Genomic DNA, 23763 nt, shown 5'->3' on the forward strand with positions numbered 1-23763 from the left:
TTGATTTTCGATCGCACTTTTTACTGTCCTGTAGGTTCCGTAGGTTCCTGTAAGTTCCTGTAAGTTCCTGTAGGTTTTACCATTAATATCTATGTTACAAAGTCTATGTATGACCCGCAGCCTGGACCAAGTCAAGAAACTGTTCCTTGCTCACTTCGTTAAGGAGTTCTTCTTTCCTTACTAAACCCACTTTCTCGCCTGATACTTCCTGAGTAGTCTTGATTTGTGTGGATAAAACGGCATTGAATAACCGAACTACACCACGCTGGGCCACTTTTTTCAACTTCTTTTCATCCTCAATCATACTTCGTACTTTTTCAGGTTCATTGGCACTGGGCAATAAGTTTTTCACCCGATGACTATCATGCAATGCTTTCTTTTCAGCAAGAAGCTGCTTCTTTGCTTTCGCCTCAAGCTTAGCCGAGTCGAGCTGCTTCTGTACATTCTTCGAACGAGCCATAATCGGGTCATTTCTTCTATGAGCTTTAAGTTTAGAGCCAATAATTGCGTTAAATGCATTGGCGAACTCTTGCGAACCATCGCCAGTTTTTCTCTTTTTCTTGGGCATTGCGTCGGAATCAGATTCTGAACCGGATTCTGCTTCGGATTCTGCTTCGGATTCTGCGTCGGATTCTGATTCAGACTCTGAGGCTTCTGACTCGCTGCCTGAGGCTTCGCTATCGTCTTCGTCTACGTCGTCTTCGTCGTCCAAATCATCACTCGGTGAGTCCTGAGCCACTTCTGGCTCCTTCTCAGCTTTCTTATTGTCTTTCTTGGGCTTCTGAGCCTTCACGGGCAATCGAATGCTCCCTTTTACTCCAGTCTTCTTCGCCATATTTTACTAAATCTATCGCATCGCATCCCATCGCTTCATCTCCCCGGCTTATGTCAGCCGCGGTCTGCATGTTGCACTTATGTTTATGTTTGGAGTTTGATTCAGATCTTACACACACACCAAAGAAGGTTGAAACCGCCATGGAGGCAAACAAGGAGAACGAAATTCCTTGCCTGGAATTTCTGAGGCGAGAAAGTGGGTCAGAAAAACGACTCTATCTGCATTCTTTTTCAACAAACTCAAAAATGGCTAAATCCTTGCGCCATTCATATTCGGTTAGTCCCGCTTCCGGCACCCGGAATGGCGATAGTTACCTGCAAGGAATACTAGATAAGCTTCAGGTATCAATTGAACAGAAAAGTAATGAAATAGATCTGTTGGAGACGGCTATCATGACACTTAAGACCCAGCGCGCCAACCAAGAGTTTGAGATATTTAAGGTTGAAGACAAGCAAGCCCATTTACAGAAGCAATTCGATGCTCTTGTGAGTCTGATTGCTGAATTGGAGCACCATGAACGTGATTCATTGCAGGCGCTCAATAACAAATACCAGCTACAACGCAAACAGCATATTCATAAGCACGAGGAGAGTTTGACAGAATTGAAAGAGACAATTACACTGGAAATTGAAAAGGCATTTGATGAGAATTTGGGACGTCTTGTGGAGGAGATATCAACCCTAAAAAAACGAAAGTCTCAATTAGAGCAGGATACTGTTTTGCAGGATCAGGACTTAAACCGAAGGTTAATTAAGCTCAAAGAAGATCACAGCAAGAAACTCATTGGCTTGAATCAAAGCCTCGATGAAAGCTTGATTATGCTAAAGAGTGCTATCGAACAGGTTTCGGAAGATAAGCGGACAAAAGAGCAGCAATTACAAGCTCTTCTGAGTAGCCGTCAATCCAACGAAATATCTGCCAATAATGAATGCCACAAAACACTTCACAACTTGAAATTAGAGTCAAGAATAAAGGAAGAAGAGCTTCTGGCACTTAAAGCGGGAATAGCGCTGCTGAACACAGAATTGCATGCCACTAACGAACTAGTGGCACAAATGAAAAGAGAGATAGACTCATATCGTGACAAGTCAGCCGACATTCATAGGCTGATGGAACACAAGGAAGAAATAAGAAGGAAGCTCCATAACAAACTTCAAGAGTTGAAAGGAAACATTCGAGTATTTTGCCGTGTTCGTCCCACATGTGGCGAGCTGAAGCCTCTCGCTAACATTGAAATTCCTGATCTCCTGTTGGACGATGACAGTCCAAACATGCTGATGATTATTCGCAAACCTGGAGATGAAAATTTTAGCAGCAATAGTGTTCCTTATCAATTTCTGTTTGATAAGATTTTCTCTCCCACGCTGTCTAATAGTGACGTTTTCAAAGAAATTAGCCAACTAGTACAGTCGTCATTGGATGGGTATAACGTATGTGTATTTGCATATGGCCAGACCGGTTCTGGTAAGACGTTCACTATGGCTCATGAGGCTGATGGAATGATTCCACAATCATTAAAGAAGGTGTTTGAAGATATAAAGACTTTGGAATCCCAAGACTGGCAGTATGAACTTCATGGCCAATTCCTCGAGATATACAATGAGGCAATATTTGACTTGTTGTCGCCTACAAAAGTTTCTCGTTCACCCTCCGAGAATAATCCAAAAAAGTATGAGATCAAACATGATGATGTTAGCGGTACAACATCAGTAACAAACTTGACTTCGGTCTCGATCACAGGTGCTGATCACGCAATGAAGCTCTTGAGTTTAGCCAACAAGAACAGAAGCACGGCGTACACCAAGTCCAACGAACACTCATCAAGATCGCACTCAATCTTTATGCTTCAGTTACACGGTCGTAACATCAAGACCATGGAATCTCGATATGGTACTTTGAATCTAGTTGACTTAGCAGGCTCTGAGCGACTCTCCAATTCTCAAGCCCAAGCAGAACGCCTCAAGGAAACACAAGCGATCAACAAATCACTCTCGAGTCTCGGTGACGTTATTAGTGCGCTCAAACTGAGTCAGAAAGGAAAGCCACTGCAACACATACCATATAGAAACTCGAAGCTAACTTACCTTCTCAAGAACAGCCTTGGGGGAGACTGCAAAACCCTTATGTTTGTGAACATTTCACCGTTTGCTACAAACGTTAATGAAACGCTAAATTCATTAAGATTCGCATCAAAAGTGAACGCTACAAGCCAGCTGCGGAGTAAGTAGTTTATGTATGATGGGTCTATATACAAGGGGCGTTCAATTCGTGTTACTCTCGGCGATCAAATTCTCGTTTGGGACGTAATTGGTAGCCGGTTTCAAAAGTCCTTTTTCAGCTAAAGATTCCAACTTATCAGGAAAGTTCTTTTGAGCCCATGACTTCACTTTTTCCTGCGCCGGGACCTCCAAGCAATAATTGTGCATAGCCAATAAGAGATCAGAGGAAAATTCGATATCGTAGTCTTCCATCTCTTTTAGTACTTCGAAAGCCTCATCTACTAGTCCATGGTAAACATGGGCTATGATATACTGCTTGAAGATTGCATAGTTTGGTAAAACTCCATAGAGTGATAAGTCGTTCCAGAATTTCTGAACATACATCATATCACTATACGTGAATGTCTTCAACATGATTTGCACCGTCTCTTCATTGATACCTCCAACTTGCTTAGGCACGGACGACATGGAGATGAACAAATCCCTTGCTTTGGGGACATCCTGGAGGTTGGAATAGGCATTAAGGATGCAATTTTGAAGCTCTATGTCCTGTTTAGGGATGTCCTGGTCGATTTTGAGATACTCGTGAATTTCATGAACTCCTTCTTCGTACAACTTATTACCGAAATCTTTGAAAAGATAGAGGTACATATCTCTCAGAGGTGGCAAGTGACGCATTGATCCATGGAGCTCACTCAACTTCTTTAGCTGTCTGAAAATAATTAACGAAGCATTTGATCTGTCATGCTCACAGAAAAATTTCATAGCCGGGAGGTAGGAATCGTAAGGAACAGAGAAATACTTATGGAGTTCCCCATAGAGAACCCAGTTAGTCTCATGTGTCTCCTCGCTATTGTAAGTTATAACGAAATTGTGGAGTAGGTCAAAAAGCTCTCTGTATTTCACAAATGCCGGACCTGATGTGGGAAGCTTGATGAGATCGTCTCTCTTTATGGAAGGAAGCTCTTGTTTCAACATCTCGATAAGGTCTCCAACGTATTCAGCATCAAGCATCTTTTCTGCTAGGGCCTTAACCGCATACACGTTTATCGAATGACTTACCATTTGTTGCTTGATCCTGCGAAATAATGGAAAGATTTCATCAACGCCTGAAAGATTGGTGCACAATAATACTATCAATTGATTCAAAGTTGATAAAGCTCTGGCATCAGATTCAGTCTCCCATTGTGTGAAATTTTTAATGCTTTCGTCAAAAATTTTCATGGCCATTTCGTGATTTCCTGGGCGAATTTCCTTGTCTAGACGAAACTTGTAAATAAGTACGCTCGGCTCAATGGCGTGCTCTTCTCTGAAGTATTGGTTGATTTTTTGAGCAAACGAATCGGTGCTGGATTCGCATGTAGTGTACAAGAAGACAATCTTTTCGTATAACTTGATGAGATCTTCTGGCTGCAAGGACTGATCCCGTAAAATCTGGTCAATATCTTGGATAATGGTTTCATTCAATTCGTTGTTGTCGAAGAGTAATTGGAGCTTTGCTATCAGCCTTAATTGGATCGAAAACTTGATATCATCGTTAATGATAAATTTGCACAAGTCGGTTCCACTGCTTCCATATGTACCTCTTCCATACCAAAGCAAATCGAGAAGACCTTGAGCAAGAGACTCTTCTTCGAGACCTTCCTTAAAGACCGCATCTTTAATCTTGTCTGTAACATTTCCCTCCTCACTCAAAAGCTCTTTAACAGATACCAAAACCTTATCAAAGTCTTTACGAGGATTTATAGATTGAAGGTTCCATGCATGCTGAAGTAACTTGATAGTGGTTGCTGGTGAGATTTGAGCAACGTGCAAGGATTCAAGAAGCTGTTCGTGCAAGAAAATTTGAGTGCGATCAATGTCTCTTTCGATATTTTGGTATTCGTATGGTTTGGGTGGATTTTTATCGAACAAAGAATCGATATAATTCATGTACAGCAAATAAAACGAGTCATTGAGAAGTGTGAATGTGCCCAGATTCTCTGATGCTTTAATTATAGCCTCAAAGGTCAGTATGGTCAATCTCCCTTTCTCTAGTTCCAAGTTCAAAAGGCTTTCTGTGAATCTGGAATTGAATACCTTCTTCTTTTTCGTCATAAGATAGGTCAAAGTAGACTGTAAATTACCACCGGCTAAGTTCAAGGCCATGGATATAATTTGAAGAAGTATCTCCTCTGGTATTGTTTCCGATTGTTCTGATACATAATACTCGGCGATCTTGGCCATTGATTCAAACTGAGTGCCTTCAACCTTGCTCATTCGAACGTAAAATTTAGAAAGATCCTCACTGGTTAACATGTTGGATACGTTTCGGTTGTTAAGGTAGAATAGTTGCATAAACGCTTGATCTGCGGTTTTGGAAACGCCTTCTGTCGTGAAGGACGAAGCTAGGGTAAGAAGCTGAGAAAGCTTGGAAGATAAAATACCCTGTCGAAGTTTCCCAGGTACCTCACGAGTCTTGGAGTAATGTCGTAACTCTTCTAGCAATTGCACCACCTCTACACGTTCTTGATTTGTTTCTTCTTGTATGATTTCAGGCGAATTTTGTGATTTTGTGTTGAACCTACTAAGAGGATTAGTCCATATTTTATGTCGATTGAAAACAATGGAAGGCCCCAATAGAGTACCAGAATACACCGGACGTATTAGAATGGACGGTGAGATCCTCCATGGTATTCGTGGTATATTCCTTATCATGGAGGCTGAAGGACTTTAGATTTGTTGCAAATTATGGACGATGAGGAAATTCGCCCAGTGCACCATGGCTGCAAGAAGCTGCAGCAGCGAGGAGTCGTGGACTAAATAGAGATAGTGAGGATGGTAAGGAGTGTAGTTCACTAATATGACTGCCTATTAATCTCTACTATATACATGTAAAATTACCAAGGCTCAATCCTCGCTAAATTCCGGCAAATGTTTCTGCAACCGTTTAATAGCCCAATTCTTACCGATGAATTTGACATCCGGGTCACTAGCACCTTCTGTCAAAGTGTAGCGTTTCCAAAACTCTGGATCCTTAAAACGAGGGTCTTCTTCACGGAACTTGCCCACTTGGGTGCGAATACCAGCTACAGCTTCACGCAAATCGGCAGCAATACGAGACCTCAATTCGAGCACTTTGCTTCCATTACGCAACTCGTCGTTCAAGTCTTCAGGATGCTTGGGGTCGATATACTTGGCGCATAGACGGCGCCATTGTTCTCTGTATTCTTCGATCTGTTCATCGGGCAATGCGTCGCCAATATGAATATGGACCTCCGATCCTACATTCGAGGGAAGCCATCTGTTGATACCCTTGTCGGCTGAGTCTTCTGGTGCTATTTTTTCGAAGCCATAGGAGAAAATTGGAACAACTATTGGAGATGCAGTTGCCTCGAGAATGAGTCTAGAAACACCCCATTTGAAGTAACGCATTGAGTTTTCGTGAGGAAATTCTAACTGTAGCACGAATCCCTCGGGAAATACGTGGAACCACGACGTCTTTTTGCGGATAAATGGCGACAGGGACATGAGGATGTTAGCTCCTGATTTCTTGTGAGCAACAAGGTCTGATGATTCTTTCCATGAAGGCGAACTAGCACGCTGAATTAGAAGAGGTTTTTCAACGTCTTTTACTAGCGGCAGAAACTCCAAGTCTAAAGTATCATCGGGGCTCATTATTCGAATAGCAGCGTCGAGTGAAGGTTGAAATGGACCGAATCCAAACCGTTTTGTGCCCAAGATTTTGCCCAAATTGAAGAACCACGATAATGCCGTGTTGGAAAAGCATATATTGTGTGCACCAAAACCCCATCTTATGGTATCAATATCGGTATGGAATCGCCACGGAAGAGCTGCGTAGAAAGTAGGATCGTCCACTACACTCATATGATTCATCACCGTCAAAAGCGACCTATTTTCTCGGCGGGCGCGCTCCAATGCCTCGTCAAGCTTCTCTACGCCATGAAGGTATGGCTTATACAAAGTATTAAGAGCGATCTTTGTTCCTGAGATCATCATCAAACAGGTTGCATGTGAAGCGTAGTTCCAAAAGGTTGACGACCGGGGCATCTCTTTGAGAAAGTCATCGCCCCGCCTGAGAACATCTGGAAACGACATGTTGGGGTTAGTTGATTCAGCCGTGCAAAATGGTTACTTTCAATGAATCAAGAACAGAGTACGAGCATCGGCGCGGCTGTGATGTGCGGGTGCGATGTTGGGGAACCACGTTTACAGATATAAAAGACACCAAATTTGGCGTGAGGAGATGAGAAATTGAGATATTGGACAAGCTGAAGTCAAATGAATTGGTTTATGGTTATCTTTGGCTTAATATTATAAGTATTGATTATGTGATTTTGTAGTTTGCCAGTATAGATCGTCCAATTAAAAAGGTGATGGCGATCATAAACTGAAATGTAATAAGGAGGAGAATACCAGTCAGGCCGTGAATTTGGGATTTGAAGCAAACAATCCGAAAATTAGTACCTAAACCCACCCTATTGAAAAGGCTCTATCACCTTTCCACCTCTTTCCTGCATATCACCAGGCTCATCTCAAAAAAATTCATCTCATCGCAGATAATCTACACTATGAGGATCAAGAAGAAGGGGACTTCCGGTAACGCCAAGAACTTCATCACCAGGACACAAGCTGTTAAGAAGCTCCAGGTCTCGTTGGCTGATTTCCGTCGGCTCTGTATATTCAAAGGTATATATCCGCGGGAACCGCGTAATAAGAAAAAGGCAAATAAAGGCTCCACCGCTCCAGTAACGTTTTATTATGCTAAGGATATCCAATATTTGCTCCACGAGCCTGTTTTGCAAAAGTTTAGAGAGCACAAGACATTTGCCAAAAAGTTACAGCGTGCTTTGGGCCGTGGAGAGGTTAGTGATGCCGCTCGTTTAGAGTCGAATAGACCAAAGTACTCGTTGGACCATGTCATCAAGGAGAGATATCCAACATTTTTGGATGCGTTGAGAGACCTCGATGATCCTCTCAATATGTTATTTCTCTTTGCCAATATGCCTGCTACCGATAAAGTGAGCCATAGGATCACCAAAGATGCTGAAAAATTATGCAACCAATGGCTTGCCTACGTTGCGAAGGAAAGATTGATCAAGAAGGTTTTCGTTTCTATCAAGGGTGTTTACTACCAAGCCAATGTTATGGGCCAGGAGGTGAGATGGTTGGTACCTTACAAGTTTCCCACCAATATCCCTTCAGACGTTGATTTCAGAATCATGATGACGTTTTTGGAATTTTATTCCACCTTGTTGCATTTTGTGTTGTACAAGTTGTACAACAATGCAAACTTGATTTACCCTCCAACTATCGATATCGAGAAACTCAAGGGTATTGGTGGCTTGTCGGCCTACATTCTTCAGACTAAAGACAGTGTCAATCCGTTAATACCAAAGACAAAAGCCGCCCAAACTGACGCTGCCGGAACAAAACTTGACGACAAGGAGATTTCCAAGGCCATTGAGGCAGACCAGAAAGATGATGACGAAGATGTGGAACCTGGTGTCGATGAAGTTGAGTTAGATGAATTCTCCGCTACCAACAAGACCACTGGAGACTTGTTGAGCCAGCCTTCCCAATACGCCAGTCCAACATCCACGTTATTTTCCAAGTTTGTCTTTTATGTTGGTCGTGAAGTTCCATTAGATATTCTTGAGTTTTGTATATTATCGTGTGGTGGATCTTTGGTTTCTGAGATAGCCATGGATGATTTGAAAATCAACCATCCTGAAGCATACAAAAACTTGGACTTGAGTACCATCACCCACCAAATCGTCGACAGACCAAAGGTTGCATCGAAGGTGGCTGGAAGAACTTATATTCAACCTCAATGGATTTTCGATTCGTTGAACCAAGGAAGCTTACTTCCCGTCAATCTGTATGCACCAGGTGAGACACTTCCACCACACTTGTCACCATGGGGAGACGCTGCTGGGTATGATCCTGAAAGCAAGAAGACCGAGGAAGGTGAGCAAGAAGACGAGGAAGAAGAAGAAGAGGAAGTGGAAGTTGAGGAAGAAGATGAGAACCAAGAGGAACCTGAAGAAGAAGACGAAGATGTCAAAGAACAGAGAGAATTGGAGATGGAGGCATCTGGTGTGAAATTCTCCGATACTGTGGAAGACAAGAAGAAGAAGCCATCTAAGAAGAGAAGTGCCGAAGAAGAAGAGAAGGACCTTAAGAAGATCATGATGACCAACAAGCAGCGTAAATTGTATAACAAGATGCAATATGGTATCAACAAGAAGGAGACCAGACAAGACGAGTTGGCCAAGAAGAGAAGAAAGATTGACAAGAAGAAGGCCGAGTTGCAGAAGCTTAATTAAATGCATAGAACTACGTAGATAAAGAGTTTAGTTCAAGTACCAAATTTAAATTTCACAAAACTTTTCTTAAATTTCACGAAAATTACAAAATCTCAAATTTCTCCAAGTTTACTAAATTCACAATCACAAATCTTCAAATCATTTCTCAAATATGTCAATAACTAGAAGCCTATCGAAACCGGCAATACGGGACTTACTTAACAAGCCATCGTGGTCTATAACAAGTCTATTACACAATCCCGCTGGTATAGAAACTCCAAAGATAGATGAAGCGGTAGTCAAAAAAATGCTCCGAATTTCTGGGCTCCAGAGTACAATTTCCAAGGAAGAAACTACAAAGATAAAGAAGGCATTGGAGACGCAAATGGTTTTTATCAACCATTTATATGAAGATGACAATGTTGCCAATAATAATTCTACGAATAATGACCATTTCAGACTTTTGCCTGGCGACCATAGGCAGCAAGAACCACTCAATTTGCAACAGATAGAAGAAAGTATCAGCTCTCTAAAACCATCGGCCGAGAAGGGAGAAATAGGGAACTTTACAATTGGAAAATTACGAAATAGTCCATTTTTCGTGGTTAAAGCTAGACAGTAGTAACCTATTTCGATACACGACTGTCCATATGTATTCTGTCAGGGATCTCCAATTTGACCAAATTCTTGAGAAAATCCTGCAATTTCAAGAGCTCTTTAGTTCCCTGATTAATAGCATCTACGTCGGTGGCCTTGGGGACGTTGATGTAGGCTTTGAATTGGAAAGTGTTGGACTCATCCAAGAGCTTCAAGGCAATGGCATTGTCTGACGACTGGCGTTCATCGTCTCGTATAAATACCTTGAATATTTCAATGACTATATCGCCGTGGAAAAAACGGACTCCTTTTAGCCAAAACTGGTTAATAACATCGTAGCCCAAGTCGCTCAAGAATTGAAGAAACGAGTCGTTCCTGACAAACTCAAATTGATCCAGGTTTTCTTTTTCTACTTTGTCCACCACCTTGGTATGATGATGAACTAATGTTGAGTCATATATGGTTTGTGCTGAACATGTTTGGTTCTTGCCAGCAACAGGTATGTCTGATATTTGTAACGTCCATATACGTTTATTGTTGTCGCCCACAAATAACCGACTTGCTTCCACAGTATTGCTATCCTTGAGTATAGGCTTCTCTATATCGCCCGTATCCTCGTCCCAGGTAGTTATACACTTCATATAGTACTGTTCTATCTGGTTGACTTTACCAGCTTCGACCTTTGGTTTGAACACATCATGAGGTTTTGTGACGAGGTTATAGGTTGCAATGTTTTGTGTAGACTGAAGACCTGTTAATGCTTTGAGGGTGGCCACAGTTTGGACGTAGTAGCCGTGTTCGACAGTGGAGACTAGCGAGAGTTGGTGAACCATAAAAGTGCGAAGAAGGAGATTGATGAATTTAGTGAGAGGGAATGTTAGTGTAAGAAACATAATTGAAAGCTTACAATAATGAATTAGTATTGAGTTCAGTTATACATGCTCGAAATACATGTAAGATCTTTGATCAATTAGTATTACATCAATTTGTATTACTTTTTTCATTTTTCATTTTTAGCCATACATCTTTCTATTTCCGTATCATTGCTCTTTCTTCTCCAATGCTGCGGTATCCTCGGTAAACGCCGCAACCACATACCCTATCAACACCACATTGGCCGCCAATGCCGCAATACCGCCACTTACTAGCGCATTGTCGCTGAGATATTGTACCACGAAAAAGGTGAACACCGGGAAGATTATCATGGCGGCGGTGAAAAACACCAATTTCCTAACCACAGATCTAATTAGTATGAGGCTCATTTAAAAGGTTTGTTGGTTGCCTACTTACTTGGGGATATCTGCTGGCATTCTGGTAGCTAATGGTGCCGCTAATCGTCGCTCTATATGTCGCCGTGCGCCTACCAGGTTTTGATAAAGCGAGTGCGAATTGTTCCTTGCGAGTTGTGGTCCTCCTTAACATGAAGCTCGCCGGATTCGTTACATTAGCACTCTTTGAGGCATCGGCGCTTGCATTTTCAGATACAGCACCATTCTTCTCGTCGAGAAATTTGGGAAAGTTGTCCTACTATGAAGAGTCGACAAACTTGGGTCCAGCGTGGACTTCTTTCACCAACGATATTTGCAGTTCCAACAAAAAAACGGTGGTTTTCAGAGTAAACAATTTACAGCACCACGGCGACATCCAAGACGGCTCCTATGTTGAACATGTCCACTATAAATCGGCTGCTGACTTGGATTTGCTATTGGGTGACAGTTGTCGATCTGACCAGGTTTCGTACCAACAAACCATATCGACCCTTGACAAGCCGTTGACGATCATTGACGTCGAAGACAACAAAGTCCACACGGTCAGAGAGTTTACAGACGCCATAAAGGACCCTCTGGTAATGGTGGTTGTCCAGGGCAAACCATCGTTCCACAAGACCAGCTCGCATTTGGAAGATATTAAAAGCTACGTAGAGGACAAGGTTTACGATAACCTCAACATCGAATTCGGCGTGCACCATAAGAGGTCAGAAACTGAGGATTTCGACAAGATAGCAGCGGAAGTTGAGGCTGACTTTGCCAAGGCCGAGTCACTTGTATCAAAGTACCCCCATGGCCAAGTCACAGCTTTGTCTGAGGCTAGTGCCGAGACTTCGACACCTTCTCATCACAAGCGGAATAACCTGAGTCTTTTCACTGAGTATAGGTTTTTCACGCCTGGTATTTGGCTGGGACTCATTGTGTCAGCAATGTTAATTGCGGTATTGGTTACCGCATTACAGTGGATTGGATCATTGGACATTTCCTACAAATCTTTCGACAAACAGGTCGATTACGAGAAAAAAAATGAATAAGCTACCTAATAGACATACGGTATTATCTTGTATGGCACTAGCCTTTTGTACTCCTCCCATTGCTCACCATATTTGTCACTACATTTGGCATCGTCCCTCATTTGTCTATGAAGGAGTAAAGTACCAAAGTAGATAACGTAAAAATAAGTAATTGGAGTTTGGAATCCAGTAGTCAAGCACCAACTCCAAGCGATCATCCAATCACCAAGATAGTTTATATGTTGAGACATTGCCCACCAACCGTCGCAGAGCAATTTGGAGCCCGTTTTCGTCTTTATGCTTTTCATGTGGTCTAATTTTCCCTGCTTAAAAGCAGATTTTTGGTTGTTTGATGCACTGAAAATGTAGTATCCAACACCCATGAGTAGCACAATTGCGGCTATTCTGATGTAGCCCAAATGAACTGCGTTCTGAGGATTTGACAAGTACCTGGCTTGAAGTGAATAAGTCCAAGGAACCCACGCCAAGTCACCAAAACTAAGCATGAAACCAAAGCCATCTGTAGTGATATCTATCATGGAAAGACAACCCTCTTCATTCAACACCCCATCAAATACATAGAATGCTTGCAAAGCTGTGACAAGTACAATGGAATCGGAGACTGATCCATATTTGTGGTACTGATTATGGATACAAGCCAAGTCTATAGCCAACCAAAGAAGCATTCCTGGACGCAACTCGCAAAACAACTTGATATCCCAAGAGCCTATCCTGGGATTCAATTCTCTGCCGATGAAAAAGTCGTAGATAGGATTACCTGTGTTACCGTTCACCGACAAGATTCTCTCCTTAGTGCCCACTCCATTGGCAAATGTCAATGGGATGAAAGATGCAATATATACAAACACTGATAAAAGGAAGGAAAAAATCACAGTTACGAGAATGAGCTGTAATTGGTGGTCATAAACGAACTGGAGTTCTGGTACAAAGTATGTTGGGGACAGAAAAAGACGAGCAATCAACACCGCCACGAAAGCAGAAGATACACTTTTGCCATTGATATTATATGCCAAGTGAGTACCGTCTCGCAATTGAACACCTTTCTTATGTTTTCCAGGCAAGATTAAATCGAAGAAGGTGGTTGAAACGAACCAAATTAAGTAAACTTTCCAGCATTGAGCATCAAAACACAATGCCCACAATTGATCCTTTGAATTTGGGAGCTGTTTTTTCACAGCTTCCCAGTCAAGGTTAATTCCTTTGATGCTATAATTTTCGTTTGTGAGCAAATGAAGTAGAATCACCACCAATGGCAAACCAAAAATGATGCCAAGGGCACCTGGAAGCCCTGAAAACTCACGATGGATTGTCTTTGGATTCAACAGTCGGGAACTCATGGAGTAGAATGCGCTGTTGTGACTCTTTATATGGAACTTTATACGGTGGGAACGACGATACGATGCGAATGCGAATCGAATGCGAATCAACCTCAACGGTTGAGGGCCAGTATACAGGAGAAAAATTGATGTAATGAGTTCTTCGGTATTCCGAGGTGGAGCTACCGATGAGAAATACGGACCTGAGTGAAGTTAGCGAGGCGCAGAATATTAGCTAGGGGAATGTTTGAACAATAGCACCGGATATAATGCAAGGGAACAATATGCAAATATTTTATATTGATTCCGTTGGGCTTATTGGATCACCACGAGGGTCAAAGCCTTCCATTGGGCCTAAGTGTGAATAGGACTGCCAAACCCGGAGTGGTGTGGTGTATTAAACCTATGCATTGGCGGAAGTAACCGGAAAAAAACCAACTTTGCCGCGTCGTGGGTTGACGGAAACTTTATACAGCGGAGATTAACGAACGAAGGTCAAGGCACGATAAGGGTTTACCATATATGTTCGCAAGCCTCATGAGGAGAAGCGGTGAAAGAGTTCGCGAAAATAATTTGCACCCATTTCCCCAAATGCGCAAAACCATGAAATATTATTAGATCGGATTCGCGGCTAAGCCGAACCACCTAATCCCCGTTATTGTCCATTTAGCACACTTCACATACATGTGAGACCACAAACGAAAAATGCAACAGAATGTATCACAATGGCAAGCAACTCTAGGCCATCAAAAAAATTTTCTCGAGCCGCAATTTGCCCATGGCGTTATCACCGGTAATCGCCCTACACCGGCATGCAACCTATCGTTTGCTACTCCCCTAAATGTTCGCAACGTTTGACGCCCGGGCCGCGTCATCGAAGGTGCACCAATGCACGTCACAAATGGACCCACCAAGTGGTCCCACTCAAGGAAATCATGACAAGTCCGAAGTTGTGGAGACAACCTTCGGTTACAGTAGCAATGTTATATGACTTCATTCAAGTGTCCCCACTCGAACTTGTTATCGGACTGAAAATTACCGACGTCGTAATTGCGAACACGCAACTTCTCCAATTCGCTTGCCAAGGTACGTCATCGATTAGAGCCGCTATTAGCCCCGCCCCGGTGGAAAGGCTCCCCGGGACGCATCTATGATGATTCATTTGCGCGAATCCGCCTTGTATTCGTCGCAATTAAGGCCACCACAGTTCGCGCGGCTGTCGCGAGGTTTCCCGAAAACAGCAACCTTGTAGCGCACAGGTGATCGCATCGGTTAATGCAACGACTATTGGTAGTGTATTCCCCTCAGCCAGAACCGTGCATTGTTGCATTGTTTCTATTGTAATTGACATCCGAATTGTGCGTTATCCGGCACAACCGCACCAAGCCATGGTAATTATGACACAGAATCGACCAACCAGTGGAAGGTATAACTATATACTATTTCGCAGCTAATGATTGATTTCATCGCGCCATAATTTTTTTGATACGGCTCCAAAAAAATCCTCAAAGGGGTGCAAAAGTGAAAAATACCGGCATATACGCACGAATTGGCTCATCGGCTATTACCGAATTTTGAACGTTGGCTTCTGTCAAGAAACTCTTGTTCAAGAGTAAACCCCTCTATCTACGGGAACATCAGCTAATTTTCCATCGTCTGGATCGTCTAAGCACCGCGCAAAACCGTTGCTTTAATTCACCTCACCTCCTATCGTTCAGGTGAAATTTTGCAGCGCGGCTCACCTCACTAAGCAGGAGAGTTTAATCGAGCATTTGACACGCACATCGCCGACCAGCATTTCAATTTTTTTTACAAAACTTAATACTAGCTATCCTTGGCATTCCTGGTTTTTGGTTGACACTTGTTTCTTCAACCAATTCACCACTCTTCCAATCGTTTAATTGCGTTTAACAACCCCAGCTGGCTGTGGGTAGTAGCATTTTTTCGATACGGGTAGCACCACCAAATTTCCCCCCGTTGGCATTCGGCCCCACTCTCTTTGCATTCTCTAACCCTGCATTATGGATAAAACCCCCAAAAGACGAGGACGGCCTCCAAAGCCGACATCTCTATGTCATAGAATATCCTCCACCATGAACATCAATGTTAACACACCTCCTCGGTACCGCAGCCCTACGGCCGAGTCTAACTCAAATATCATGATGAGAAGGGGAACACCGAACTGGTTTGATCCAATTATGAAAGTTTCACCGACCCTGTTGCCAGGTTCAACGACCCCAAGACGTCGGTCGAGAAAAAACTCGTCGGCTTCTTCCACCCCAGTTTATAAGAGACAGAGGGTCAATCTGGCTTCCCAGGTGCCCAATGTGGCCGTGGACGACTATTCGGCTTTCACCCCGCAATCGGGAATACCAGACAATTCACTTTTGTCGTTCCAAGTCAATTCCAAGGCAATTGATAATATCGCCATGATCACCCAGTCAGAGCTGTTGCAGACGTACCGCACTCCTCCAGCCTCCGTTGTTCGGCCCGGGTTTTCTTCCACTACTTCTGCTCCTTCCATCTCTCGAGGCTCCGGTTTGAACTCGGCGATGGATTTGCAAATCGGCTTTGAAGGGTCTCCGCGTAGCCGGTCGGCCGAATTTTTGGGAGCTCCGGTACAACTAGGCAAGGAAACCGGGACCAGAACTTTCAGACCCGACAATGACGAGTCCAAAGAGTTCCTGCTCAAACTTGTGGTCGACCTGCTGGGCAGGGCAGTATTGTCGCTGGGTTCCGCAAATGTCACACAGCAACCACAGTCGCTCAATTCTGCTAGGACCAATGAGGCCTCCATGAAGGTTAAGGAGGAGCCAGTACGGAAGCCCCAGCTCCAATATTCCTATTCGGCAATGGGAATCGAAAAGGCATCAGGGTCTCAAAGTTTCAATTTAGATGTACCATTTACTGAAGATTTGTCCAATGGTGTATTTTCCCAGAATGCACCGGAACAAGAACAGCGGATTTCTTTGAGAAGGTTTAACTCTGATATTACTGGTCTCTCTTCTGGGTTGAACGGAAGCACCAGTAAATTATCGTCAATTGCTGAGCCATTTGCCGACGTTTCTCCATTGGAAAAACTTCCCCAGACGCCCAGAAGAGAAAATTATTTCTTAGCGCCTACCATGGGACAAACTCCCAACAACACTGGGTTCAACTTGACACCTCAATTCAGCTCAATGATGAACTCAATGATGTTCTCTCCACAACAGCTGCGTAAGCCTGTGCAGGGCGACTTTTTTGGAGGCTCCGAGCTCTTTCAACTAGGCAATATGCCCGCTCAGCAGTATCCTACAGTGAATATGATTGATCTTATGAATTTGCAAAGCAATGAGATGGGAAAGAACAATGGAGAACGTGAGGACGAGGTATCGCCGTCATCTTCTCCAAGTGTGGATTCTGGAGATGCTAGGTTGGCGTTAAAGAAGATTATACAAGTTAAGCGTGAAAGTTAATATATGGACATTTGAGAGTAGAGGCAGAACAACGGAATGGGGGAAGGTCCCGTAACTTCCAGTGCTGTGCGCCTCGGTAAGTGAGGGAACGCCGCGCACATTACAGCACAGATCATCTTGAATTTGTCGGTGCGCGCACACCAAACCTTTTCTCAAAAAATTTTCAAATTTTTCACTAGCTGTTAATAACTTCACCATGTCTCACAGAAAGTTCGAAGCACCACGTCACGGATCCTTGGGTTTCCTCCCAAGAAAGAGAGCCGCCAAGCAAAGAGGAAGAGTTAAGTCTTTCCCAAAGGATGTCAAGTCTAAGCCTGTTGCTTTGACTGCTTTCTTGGGTTACAAGGCCGGTATGACCACCATCGTCAGAGACTTGGACCGTCCAGGTTCGAAGATGCACAAGCGTGAGATCGTCGAGGCCGCCACCGTTGTTGACACTCCACCATTGGTTATCGTTGGTGTTGTTGGTTACGTCGAGACCCCAAGAGGTTTGAGATCTTTGACCACTGTGTGGGCCGAGCACTTGTCTGAGGAAATCAAGAGAAGATTCTACAAGAACTGGTTCAAGTCCAAGAAGAAGGCTTTCACCAAGTACTCCGCCAAGTACGCTCAAGATGGTGCTCAAATTGAAAAGGAGTTGGCCAGAATCACCAAGTACGCTTCTGTCGTTAGAGTGTTGGCTCACACCCAAGTCAAGAAGACTCCATTGTCGCAGAAGAAGGCTCACTTGGCTGAAATTCAAGTCAACGGTGGTTCTATTGCCGACAAGGTCCAATGGGCTAAGGAGCACTTTGAGAAGACCGTCACTGTTGACTCTGTTTTCGAGCAAAACGAAATGATTGACGTTATTGCTGTTACCAGAGGTCACGGTTTCGAGGGTGTTACTCACAGATGGGGTACCAAGAAATTGCCAAGAAAGACTCACAGAGGTTTGAGAAAGGTTGCTTGTATTGGTGCTTGGCATCCAGCTAATGTTAACTGGACTGTTGCTAGAGCTGGTCAAAACGGTTACCACCACAGAACCTCTATTAACCACAAGGTTTACAGAGTTGGTTCCGGTGCTGACGAGTCCAACGGTGCTACCGAATTCGACAGAACCAAGAAATCCATTAACCCAATGGGTGGTTTCGTTAGATACGGTAACGTTAACAACGATTTCGTTATGGTTAAGGGTTCTATTCCAGGTACCAAGAAGAGAGTTGTTACTTTGAGAAAGTCCTTGTACGTTGACACCTCCAGAAAGGCTTTGGAACAAGTCAACTTGAAATGGATTGACACTGCCTCAAAGTTCGGTAAGGGTAGATTCCAAACCCCAGCTGAGAAGCACGCTTTCATGGGTACTTTGAAGAAGGACTTGGAAAACTAAGATGACTGGTAACTTTCCATCACAGTTTCAAAGCTAAGAACTTGAAACTATGAGTAGCTAATAATACTTTTTCATCTAAACAATGTAGACTGAAATCACCAATCACCAAGAAATGATTTACCAATTTTTCAACGTATCACGTGACATCATTTTTCAATTTCATCAAGTACCACTCAATGCATTTCGGGCCGTGCATCTGTACGATCTGGACCCGGAACTACCACCAATGGCTTGCTCCTCCATTTCACCCCATCCGATATTCGCCGGACAACTTCCGGGCTCGCACCGCAATGTCACGTGCCACAGTCGTAGAATACTCAACCGGGGACTGCCATTTCCGGCTGCCCGGGTCCCCGCGCCCCTTACCCCATAAAAAACTCCTCCGCGGTCTGTCTTAGTTCCGGGAGCACGTTAATTTATAAACGCCATCAATTCACCGTTGGATTTTTTTTCAAGTAAAATTATATTAAAATGGTTAAAGTTACAGTTTGTGGAGCTGCTGGTGGCATTGGTCAACCATTGTCGTTACTTTTGAAATTGAACCCAAAGATTGATGAATTGGCATTGTTCGACGTGGTCAACGTTCCAGGTGTCGGAGCTGATTTATCCCATATCTGCTCCAATTCCACCACTTCTTCGCACTTGCCCTCGGCTAAGGAGGACAAGACCGCTCTTGCAGACTCATTGAAGAACTCAGACTTGGTGATCATCCCTGCTGGTGTGCCAAGAAAGCCTGGTATGACCAGAGACGATTTGTTCAACATCAATGCTTCTATCGTTCAAGGATTGGCCCAAGGAATTGCTGAGACTTGTCCTGATGCGTTTGTGTTGATCATTTCCAACCCTGTTAACTCAACAGTGCCAATTGTCGCCGAGACCTTAAAGAAGAACAATGTGTTCAACCCAAAGAAATTGTTCGGTGTTACCACGTTGGACATTGTCAGAGCCAACACATTTATTTCCCAGCTCTTCCCCAAGGAGTCTAAGCCTACCGATTTCAACATCAATGTGATTGGTGGTCACTCTGGAGAGACAATTGTGCCATTGTACTCGCTTGGTAACTCAAAGAAATACTTGGACAAGTTGTCTGAGGAACAACAAAAGGAATTGATCCACAGAGTTCAATTCGGTGGTGATGAGGTCGTCCAAGCCAAGAATGGTGCTGGTTCCGCCACTTTGTCGATGGCTTATGCCGGTTACAAGTTGGCCGAGTCTATCTTGAAGGCCCTTGACACCCCAAATGTCGTCGAGTGCACTTTTTTGAACTTGGACTCGTCCATCAAAGGTGCTAGTGAGGCCAAGAAATTGGTCGGTAACTTGGACTTCTTCTCCTTGCCAGTCAAGTTGGGTAAGTCCGGTATTGAAGAAGTGCAATACGAAATCTTGGACAAGATCAGCGACAACGAAAAGAAGTTGTTGGAGGTTGCCGTTGATCAATTGTCTAAGAACATCGAAAAGGGTGTGTCGTTTGTCAAGAAGTAGGAATAAAGTTTAAGATCTTGAAAGAAAAACATACTGTAGAAAATCACTAAATATTAAATTCACTAAACAATTGAGTAGATCCAGAAAATACTATCATATTCACAATGGAAATCCGTGGCCTTCGATTCCACTAGCCTCCTCCCCCCCCTTGTACTGCATACAACCCGCGCAAAGATTCTTTCTGGCAAAAACAACTTATTAAACTCTTTAGGTACCAAGCATTGAGTAAGTATTACCCGGGAGAACAACACGGGTTCGTATGATGCACACTGCTGTAGCAGTGATTGAACTTTAAAAGTCGCCAATACCGTCCAAATAGACTTTTTGTGCTGCTTTATTACTGATGGCTTTTTTCGCCATTTGAAGATGATCACGTAAAACAAAAGCACGGTATAAATTCGAACAAAAATTTGAACAAAGTTCAAGTCCGGGCCAGTGTTGATTTCTTTGACCACGAGACAACCTATTTACTTCGGAAGATATACTAACTATAGCTTTCTTCTAGGTTGACCTGACAACGGAACCACTACTTACTGACGACTGATAGTTAGTACTCTTAATTGCGTCACTCGTCCTCGCGATCTTATTGTCTTTCTACATCTAGATTGATATTTAAAATAGATGGATGCTATCTTAGATTTCTCCAAGGAGCTTGACGTCTCCCTTTTTGATCTGGTGGTCAATGCCTTCTACTCAGGCTCCGGCGCCAATCAAAAAGAGGCTCAATTGGTCCTTAACCAGTTCCAGGAACATCCCGAGTCTTGGAAGCGCTCAGACCAAATCCTTTCGAGCTCTTCCAACGCCCAATCGAAATACATTGCCTTGTCATGTTTGAACAAGCTCATTCAATACCGGTGGAAATCGATTCCCGAAGATGAAAGAGTAGGAATTCGTAACTTCATCGTAAATATGATCATCTCTCTTTGCGATGATGAGCTGGTATTTGAGTCCCAAAGGGCCCTTATTAACAAGATTGACTTGACATTAGTTCTGGTGTTGAAACAAGAATGGCCCCATAACTGGCCCCAATTTATCCCGGAGATCGTCAAGAGCTCCACCTCGAGTTTTAATGTGTGTGAAAATAATATGATCATTCTCAAGTTGTTGAGTGAAGAAGTTTTTGATTTCAGTCAAGACCAACTCACGCAGGCGAAAGCCAAGTCGTTGAAACTTAGTATGAGAGATGAGTTTGAAGAAATCTTCAAGCTTTGCTATGAAGTTTTGGATAAAACTTCGAAGCCATCGTTGATCATTGCTACTCTTAAAGCTTTACTCAAGTACATTCCTTGGATTCCAATGAATTACATTTTTCAGACTGATTTGTTAAAACTTTTAACTACTAGATATTTGGTTCCTGCTGACACTAGAACAGTCGCTATACAGTGTCTTACCGAAGTTTTCAGTTTGCATTCTCCTGAAAATGAAGAAAAATTTATCATCGCTTTTAAGGAAGCTATGGAACAGATATATGCAATTGTGCCTCCTGATACCAACCTAAAACAATCTTACAAGAATGCCAATACCAACGATCAATCGTTTTTACAAGATTTGGCGATGTTTCTTTGCACATTCCTCGGCAACCACTTACTACCCTTAGAAAGTAACGAGTCTTTGAGAGATTTGCTAATGAACTCTCTATTTTACCTAATTGAATTGTCAAGGATTGAAGAAAGAGAATTATTCAAGACGTGTTTGGATTATTGGAGCTCGTTTGTTCAGTCATTATTCGAGGAAATTCAGGATTTGCCTCAAAATAGACTCAGTCCATTGATGCAACTACAATATCAAGGCAGTTTCCGCAGAGGTGCAGGCGGAGCTTTAGATCCGTCTGTTTTGGCTCAGATTCCTTTGAGACAACATATCTATGCTAACATTTTGTCAAAATTACGATTGGTGATTATTGAAAACATGGCCAGACCTGAAGAGGTGTTGGTTGTTACAAATGATGAAGGAGAAGTTGTGAGGGAATTTGTTAAAGAAAGTGACACCATTCAATTATACAAGTCTATGAGAGAAGTTTTAGTTTACTTGACTCATTTGAACGTATTAGATACCCAGACAATCATGAGTGACAAACTCGCAAGGCAGATAGATGAGCTGGAGTGGTCATGGGAAAACATCAACACTTTGTGTTGGGCTATAGGTTCCATTTCAGGAACTATGAACGAGGACATGGAGAAGCAATTCCTTGTCAATGTAATCAAGGACTTACTCTCTCTTACAGAAATGAAGCGTGGTAAAGATAACAAAGCAGTGGTTGCCTCCAACATCATGTATATTGTGGGACAATATCCTCGGTTTTTGAAGGCTCACTGGAAGTTCCTCAAGACGGTCGTGAACAAGTTGTTCGAGTTCATGCACGAAACACACGAAGGAGTGCAAGACATGGCATGTGACACATTCATCAAGATCACTACTAAATGTAAGAAGCATTTCGTAGTGGTTCAGCCGCAAGAAACAGAGCCTTTCATCAATGAAATCATAACTAACATTCAACTGATCACAGAAGACTTGAATCCTCAACAAGTCCACACCTTTTACGAAGCTTGTGGTATCATTGTCAGCGCCCAAACACAAAAGGAGGCTCGTAACAAACTTCTCGGTGAATTGATGGCATTGCCCAACATGGCTTGGAATACGATCGTCCAAGATGCTGGGCATGATCCTCAACTCTTGACGAACAATGAACGAGTAAAGATCATTGCAAACATCATTAAGACAAACGTGTCGGTTTGTAAGGCATTAGGACCTGGATTTTACTCTCAATTAGGCTTGATGTACGTGGACATGTTGTCATTGTACAAAGCCGTGAGCACCATGGTGTCTGACTCTGTGGCTAAAGATGGAATAATAGCAACCAAAACGCCGAAGGTGAGAGGTTTAAGAACTATCAAGAAGGAAATTCTTAAAATGATTGAAACTTACATTAACCAAGCCGATAACTTGGAAGAGATAGTGAGAGATTTGGCACAGCCATTATTTGGCGCCGTTCTTGAAGACTACAATTCCAATGTTCCTGATGCTCGTGATGCCGAGGTATTGAACTGTATGACTGCCTTGGTATCCAAGGTTGGCCATATGATTCCTGAAGGAGTTGTGCTTATTTTGCAAAACGTTTTTGAGTGTACACTCGATATGATCAAGACCAACTTCATCGACTATCCTGAGCATCGGGTGGAGTTTATCAAGTTGCTTCGCGAAATCAACGCCAAGTCATTCCAGGCGTTGTTACAGCTTTCTGGAGATGCATTCCAATCACTTATCAATGCCGCATTATGGGCGATCAAACATAATAGCCGTGAGGTGGAAGACAACGGTTTGACCCTCACCCTCGAACTTATTGAAAACGTGGAGAAATTGGGAGATACTGCGTTCACTAAAGCTTTTTATGAGAACTTTTACTTTCAAATCTTATCTGATACCTTTTATGTTATCACGCAACCAGATCATAAAGCTGGCTTCAGAATCCAATCACAGTTGTTGGCGCAATTGGTGCACCTTGTCGAAGACAATGTGATCAAGTATCCGTTGTACTCGCCTGACCAAGCAGCAGAAGGAACAGCTAATTCAGACTTTTTGAAACAATACCTCGCCCAATTACTTTCGTCGGCATTCGATAATTTGAAGCAAGAACAATTAGTCACTTTCTTGAATGTGTTGACTTCGTCTTATAAGGACTTGAACAAATTCAAGGGAACTTTGCGGGATTTCTTGATCCAAATCAAAGAGGTTGGTGGAGATCCTACCGATTACTTGTTCGCTGAGGACAAGGAGCTCGAGAAGAAGGAGCAAATTAGAATACAGAGAGAGAAAGACTTACAAGTTGGTGGACTTGTCAAGCCGTCAGAGATGGACGACGATATTTAGACAAGACGAAAAACAA

At 43.0% G+C, this 23763-nt stretch overlaps 15 protein-coding genes across 15 annotated transcripts; 8 read left to right on the forward strand and 7 right to left on the reverse strand. All coding sequences in view use genetic code 12, as the record gives it.

The window, feature by feature from the left end:
* Positions 1-103: 103 nt before the first annotated feature.
* Positions 104-835, reverse strand: RRP15 (Rrp15p; the record flags this gene model as incomplete). Its single annotated transcript, XM_001484749.1, has 1 exon — positions 104-835. The coding sequence occupies one exon, from the start codon at positions 833-835 to the stop codon at positions 104-106; it is 732 nt and encodes a 243-aa protein (XP_001484799.1).
* Positions 514-3063, forward strand: KAR3 (Kar3p; the record flags this gene model as incomplete). Its single annotated transcript, XM_001484748.1, has 1 exon — positions 514-3063. The coding sequence occupies one exon, from the start codon at positions 514-516 to the stop codon at positions 3061-3063; it is 2550 nt and encodes an 849-aa protein (XP_001484798.2).
* A 33-nt stretch (positions 3064-3096) lies between these two features.
* PGUG_02529 (uncharacterized protein) lies at positions 3097-5751 on the reverse strand (the record flags this gene model as incomplete). The annotated part of the gene is made up of 1 exon (XM_001484750.1): positions 3097-5751. One exon carries the CDS (start codon positions 5749-5751, stop codon positions 3097-3099), a length of 2655 nt encoding a protein of 884 aa, XP_001484800.2.
* A 192-nt stretch (positions 5752-5943) lies between these two features.
* Positions 5944-7152, reverse strand: TAZ1 (lysophosphatidylcholine acyltransferase; the record flags this gene model as incomplete). Its single annotated transcript, XM_001484751.1, has 1 exon — positions 5944-7152. The coding sequence occupies one exon, from the start codon at positions 7150-7152 to the stop codon at positions 5944-5946; it is 1209 nt and encodes a 402-aa protein (XP_001484801.2).
* A 473-nt stretch (positions 7153-7625) lies between these two features.
* PES1 (mRNA-binding ribosome synthesis protein) lies at positions 7626-9383 on the forward strand (the record flags this gene model as incomplete). Its single annotated transcript, XM_001484752.1, has 1 exon — positions 7626-9383. The coding sequence occupies one exon, from the start codon at positions 7626-7628 to the stop codon at positions 9381-9383; it is 1758 nt and encodes a 585-aa protein (XP_001484802.2).
* Positions 9384-9534: 151 nt separating this feature from the next.
* Positions 9535-9984, forward strand: PGUG_02532 (glutamyl-tRNA(Gln) amidotransferase subunit F; the record flags this gene model as incomplete). The annotated part of the gene is made up of 1 exon (XM_001484753.1): positions 9535-9984. One exon carries the CDS (start codon positions 9535-9537, stop codon positions 9982-9984), a length of 450 nt encoding a protein of 149 aa, XP_001484803.1.
* A 4-nt stretch (positions 9985-9988) lies between these two features.
* Positions 9989-10852, reverse strand: MED18 (Med18p; the record flags this gene model as incomplete). The annotated part of the gene is made up of 1 exon (XM_001484754.1): positions 9989-10852. One exon carries the CDS (start codon positions 10850-10852, stop codon positions 9989-9991), a length of 864 nt encoding a protein of 287 aa, XP_001484804.2.
* A 147-nt stretch (positions 10853-10999) lies between these two features.
* Positions 11000-11221, reverse strand: PGUG_02534 (uncharacterized protein; the record flags this gene model as incomplete). The annotated part of the gene is made up of 1 exon (XM_001484755.1): positions 11000-11221. One exon carries the CDS (start codon positions 11219-11221, stop codon positions 11000-11002), a length of 222 nt encoding a protein of 73 aa, XP_001484805.1.
* Positions 11222-11280: 59 nt separating this feature from the next.
* Positions 11281-12261, forward strand: ABG1 (Abg1p; the record flags this gene model as incomplete). Its single annotated transcript, XM_001484756.1, has 1 exon — positions 11281-12261. The coding sequence occupies one exon, from the start codon at positions 11281-11283 to the stop codon at positions 12259-12261; it is 981 nt and encodes a 326-aa protein (XP_001484806.2).
* Positions 12262-12266: 5 nt separating this feature from the next.
* ERG24 (delta(14)-sterol reductase) lies at positions 12267-13598 on the reverse strand (the record flags this gene model as incomplete). The annotated part of the gene is made up of 1 exon (XM_001484757.1): positions 12267-13598. The coding sequence occupies one exon, from the start codon at positions 13596-13598 to the stop codon at positions 12267-12269; it is 1332 nt and encodes a 443-aa protein (XP_001484807.2).
* Positions 13599-15598: 2000 nt separating this feature from the next.
* On the forward strand, positions 15599-17032 carry PGUG_02537 (uncharacterized protein; the record flags this gene model as incomplete). The annotated part of the gene is made up of 1 exon (XM_001484758.1): positions 15599-17032. The coding sequence occupies one exon, from the start codon at positions 15599-15601 to the stop codon at positions 17030-17032; it is 1434 nt and encodes a 477-aa protein (XP_001484808.2).
* On the reverse strand, positions 15919-16374 carry PGUG_02538 (uncharacterized protein; the record flags this gene model as incomplete). The annotated part of the gene is made up of 1 exon (XM_001484759.1): positions 15919-16374. One exon carries the CDS (start codon positions 16372-16374, stop codon positions 15919-15921), a length of 456 nt encoding a protein of 151 aa, XP_001484809.2.
* Positions 17033-17228: 196 nt separating the features above from the next.
* RPL3 (60S ribosomal protein uL3) lies at positions 17229-18398 on the forward strand (the record flags this gene model as incomplete). Its single annotated transcript, XM_001484760.1, has 1 exon — positions 17229-18398. The coding sequence occupies one exon, from the start codon at positions 17229-17231 to the stop codon at positions 18396-18398; it is 1170 nt and encodes a 389-aa protein (XP_001484810.1).
* A 471-nt stretch (positions 18399-18869) lies between these two features.
* MDH1 (malate dehydrogenase) lies at positions 18870-19880 on the forward strand (the record flags this gene model as incomplete). The annotated part of the gene is made up of 1 exon (XM_001484761.1): positions 18870-19880. One exon carries the CDS (start codon positions 18870-18872, stop codon positions 19878-19880), a length of 1011 nt encoding a protein of 336 aa, XP_001484811.1.
* A 621-nt stretch (positions 19881-20501) lies between these two features.
* CRM1 (exportin) lies at positions 20502-23747 on the forward strand (the record flags this gene model as incomplete). Its single annotated transcript, XM_001484762.1, has 1 exon — positions 20502-23747. One exon carries the CDS (start codon positions 20502-20504, stop codon positions 23745-23747), a length of 3246 nt encoding a protein of 1081 aa, XP_001484812.2.
* Positions 23748-23763: the final 16 nt, after the last annotated feature.

This window comes from Meyerozyma guilliermondii, genomic scaffold (assembly GCF_000149425.1).
Source record: "Meyerozyma guilliermondii ATCC 6260 scaffold_3 genomic scaffold, whole genome shotgun sequence".
Taxonomy (NCBI): Eukaryota; Fungi; Ascomycota; class Pichiomycetes; order Serinales; family Debaryomycetaceae; genus Meyerozyma; species Meyerozyma guilliermondii.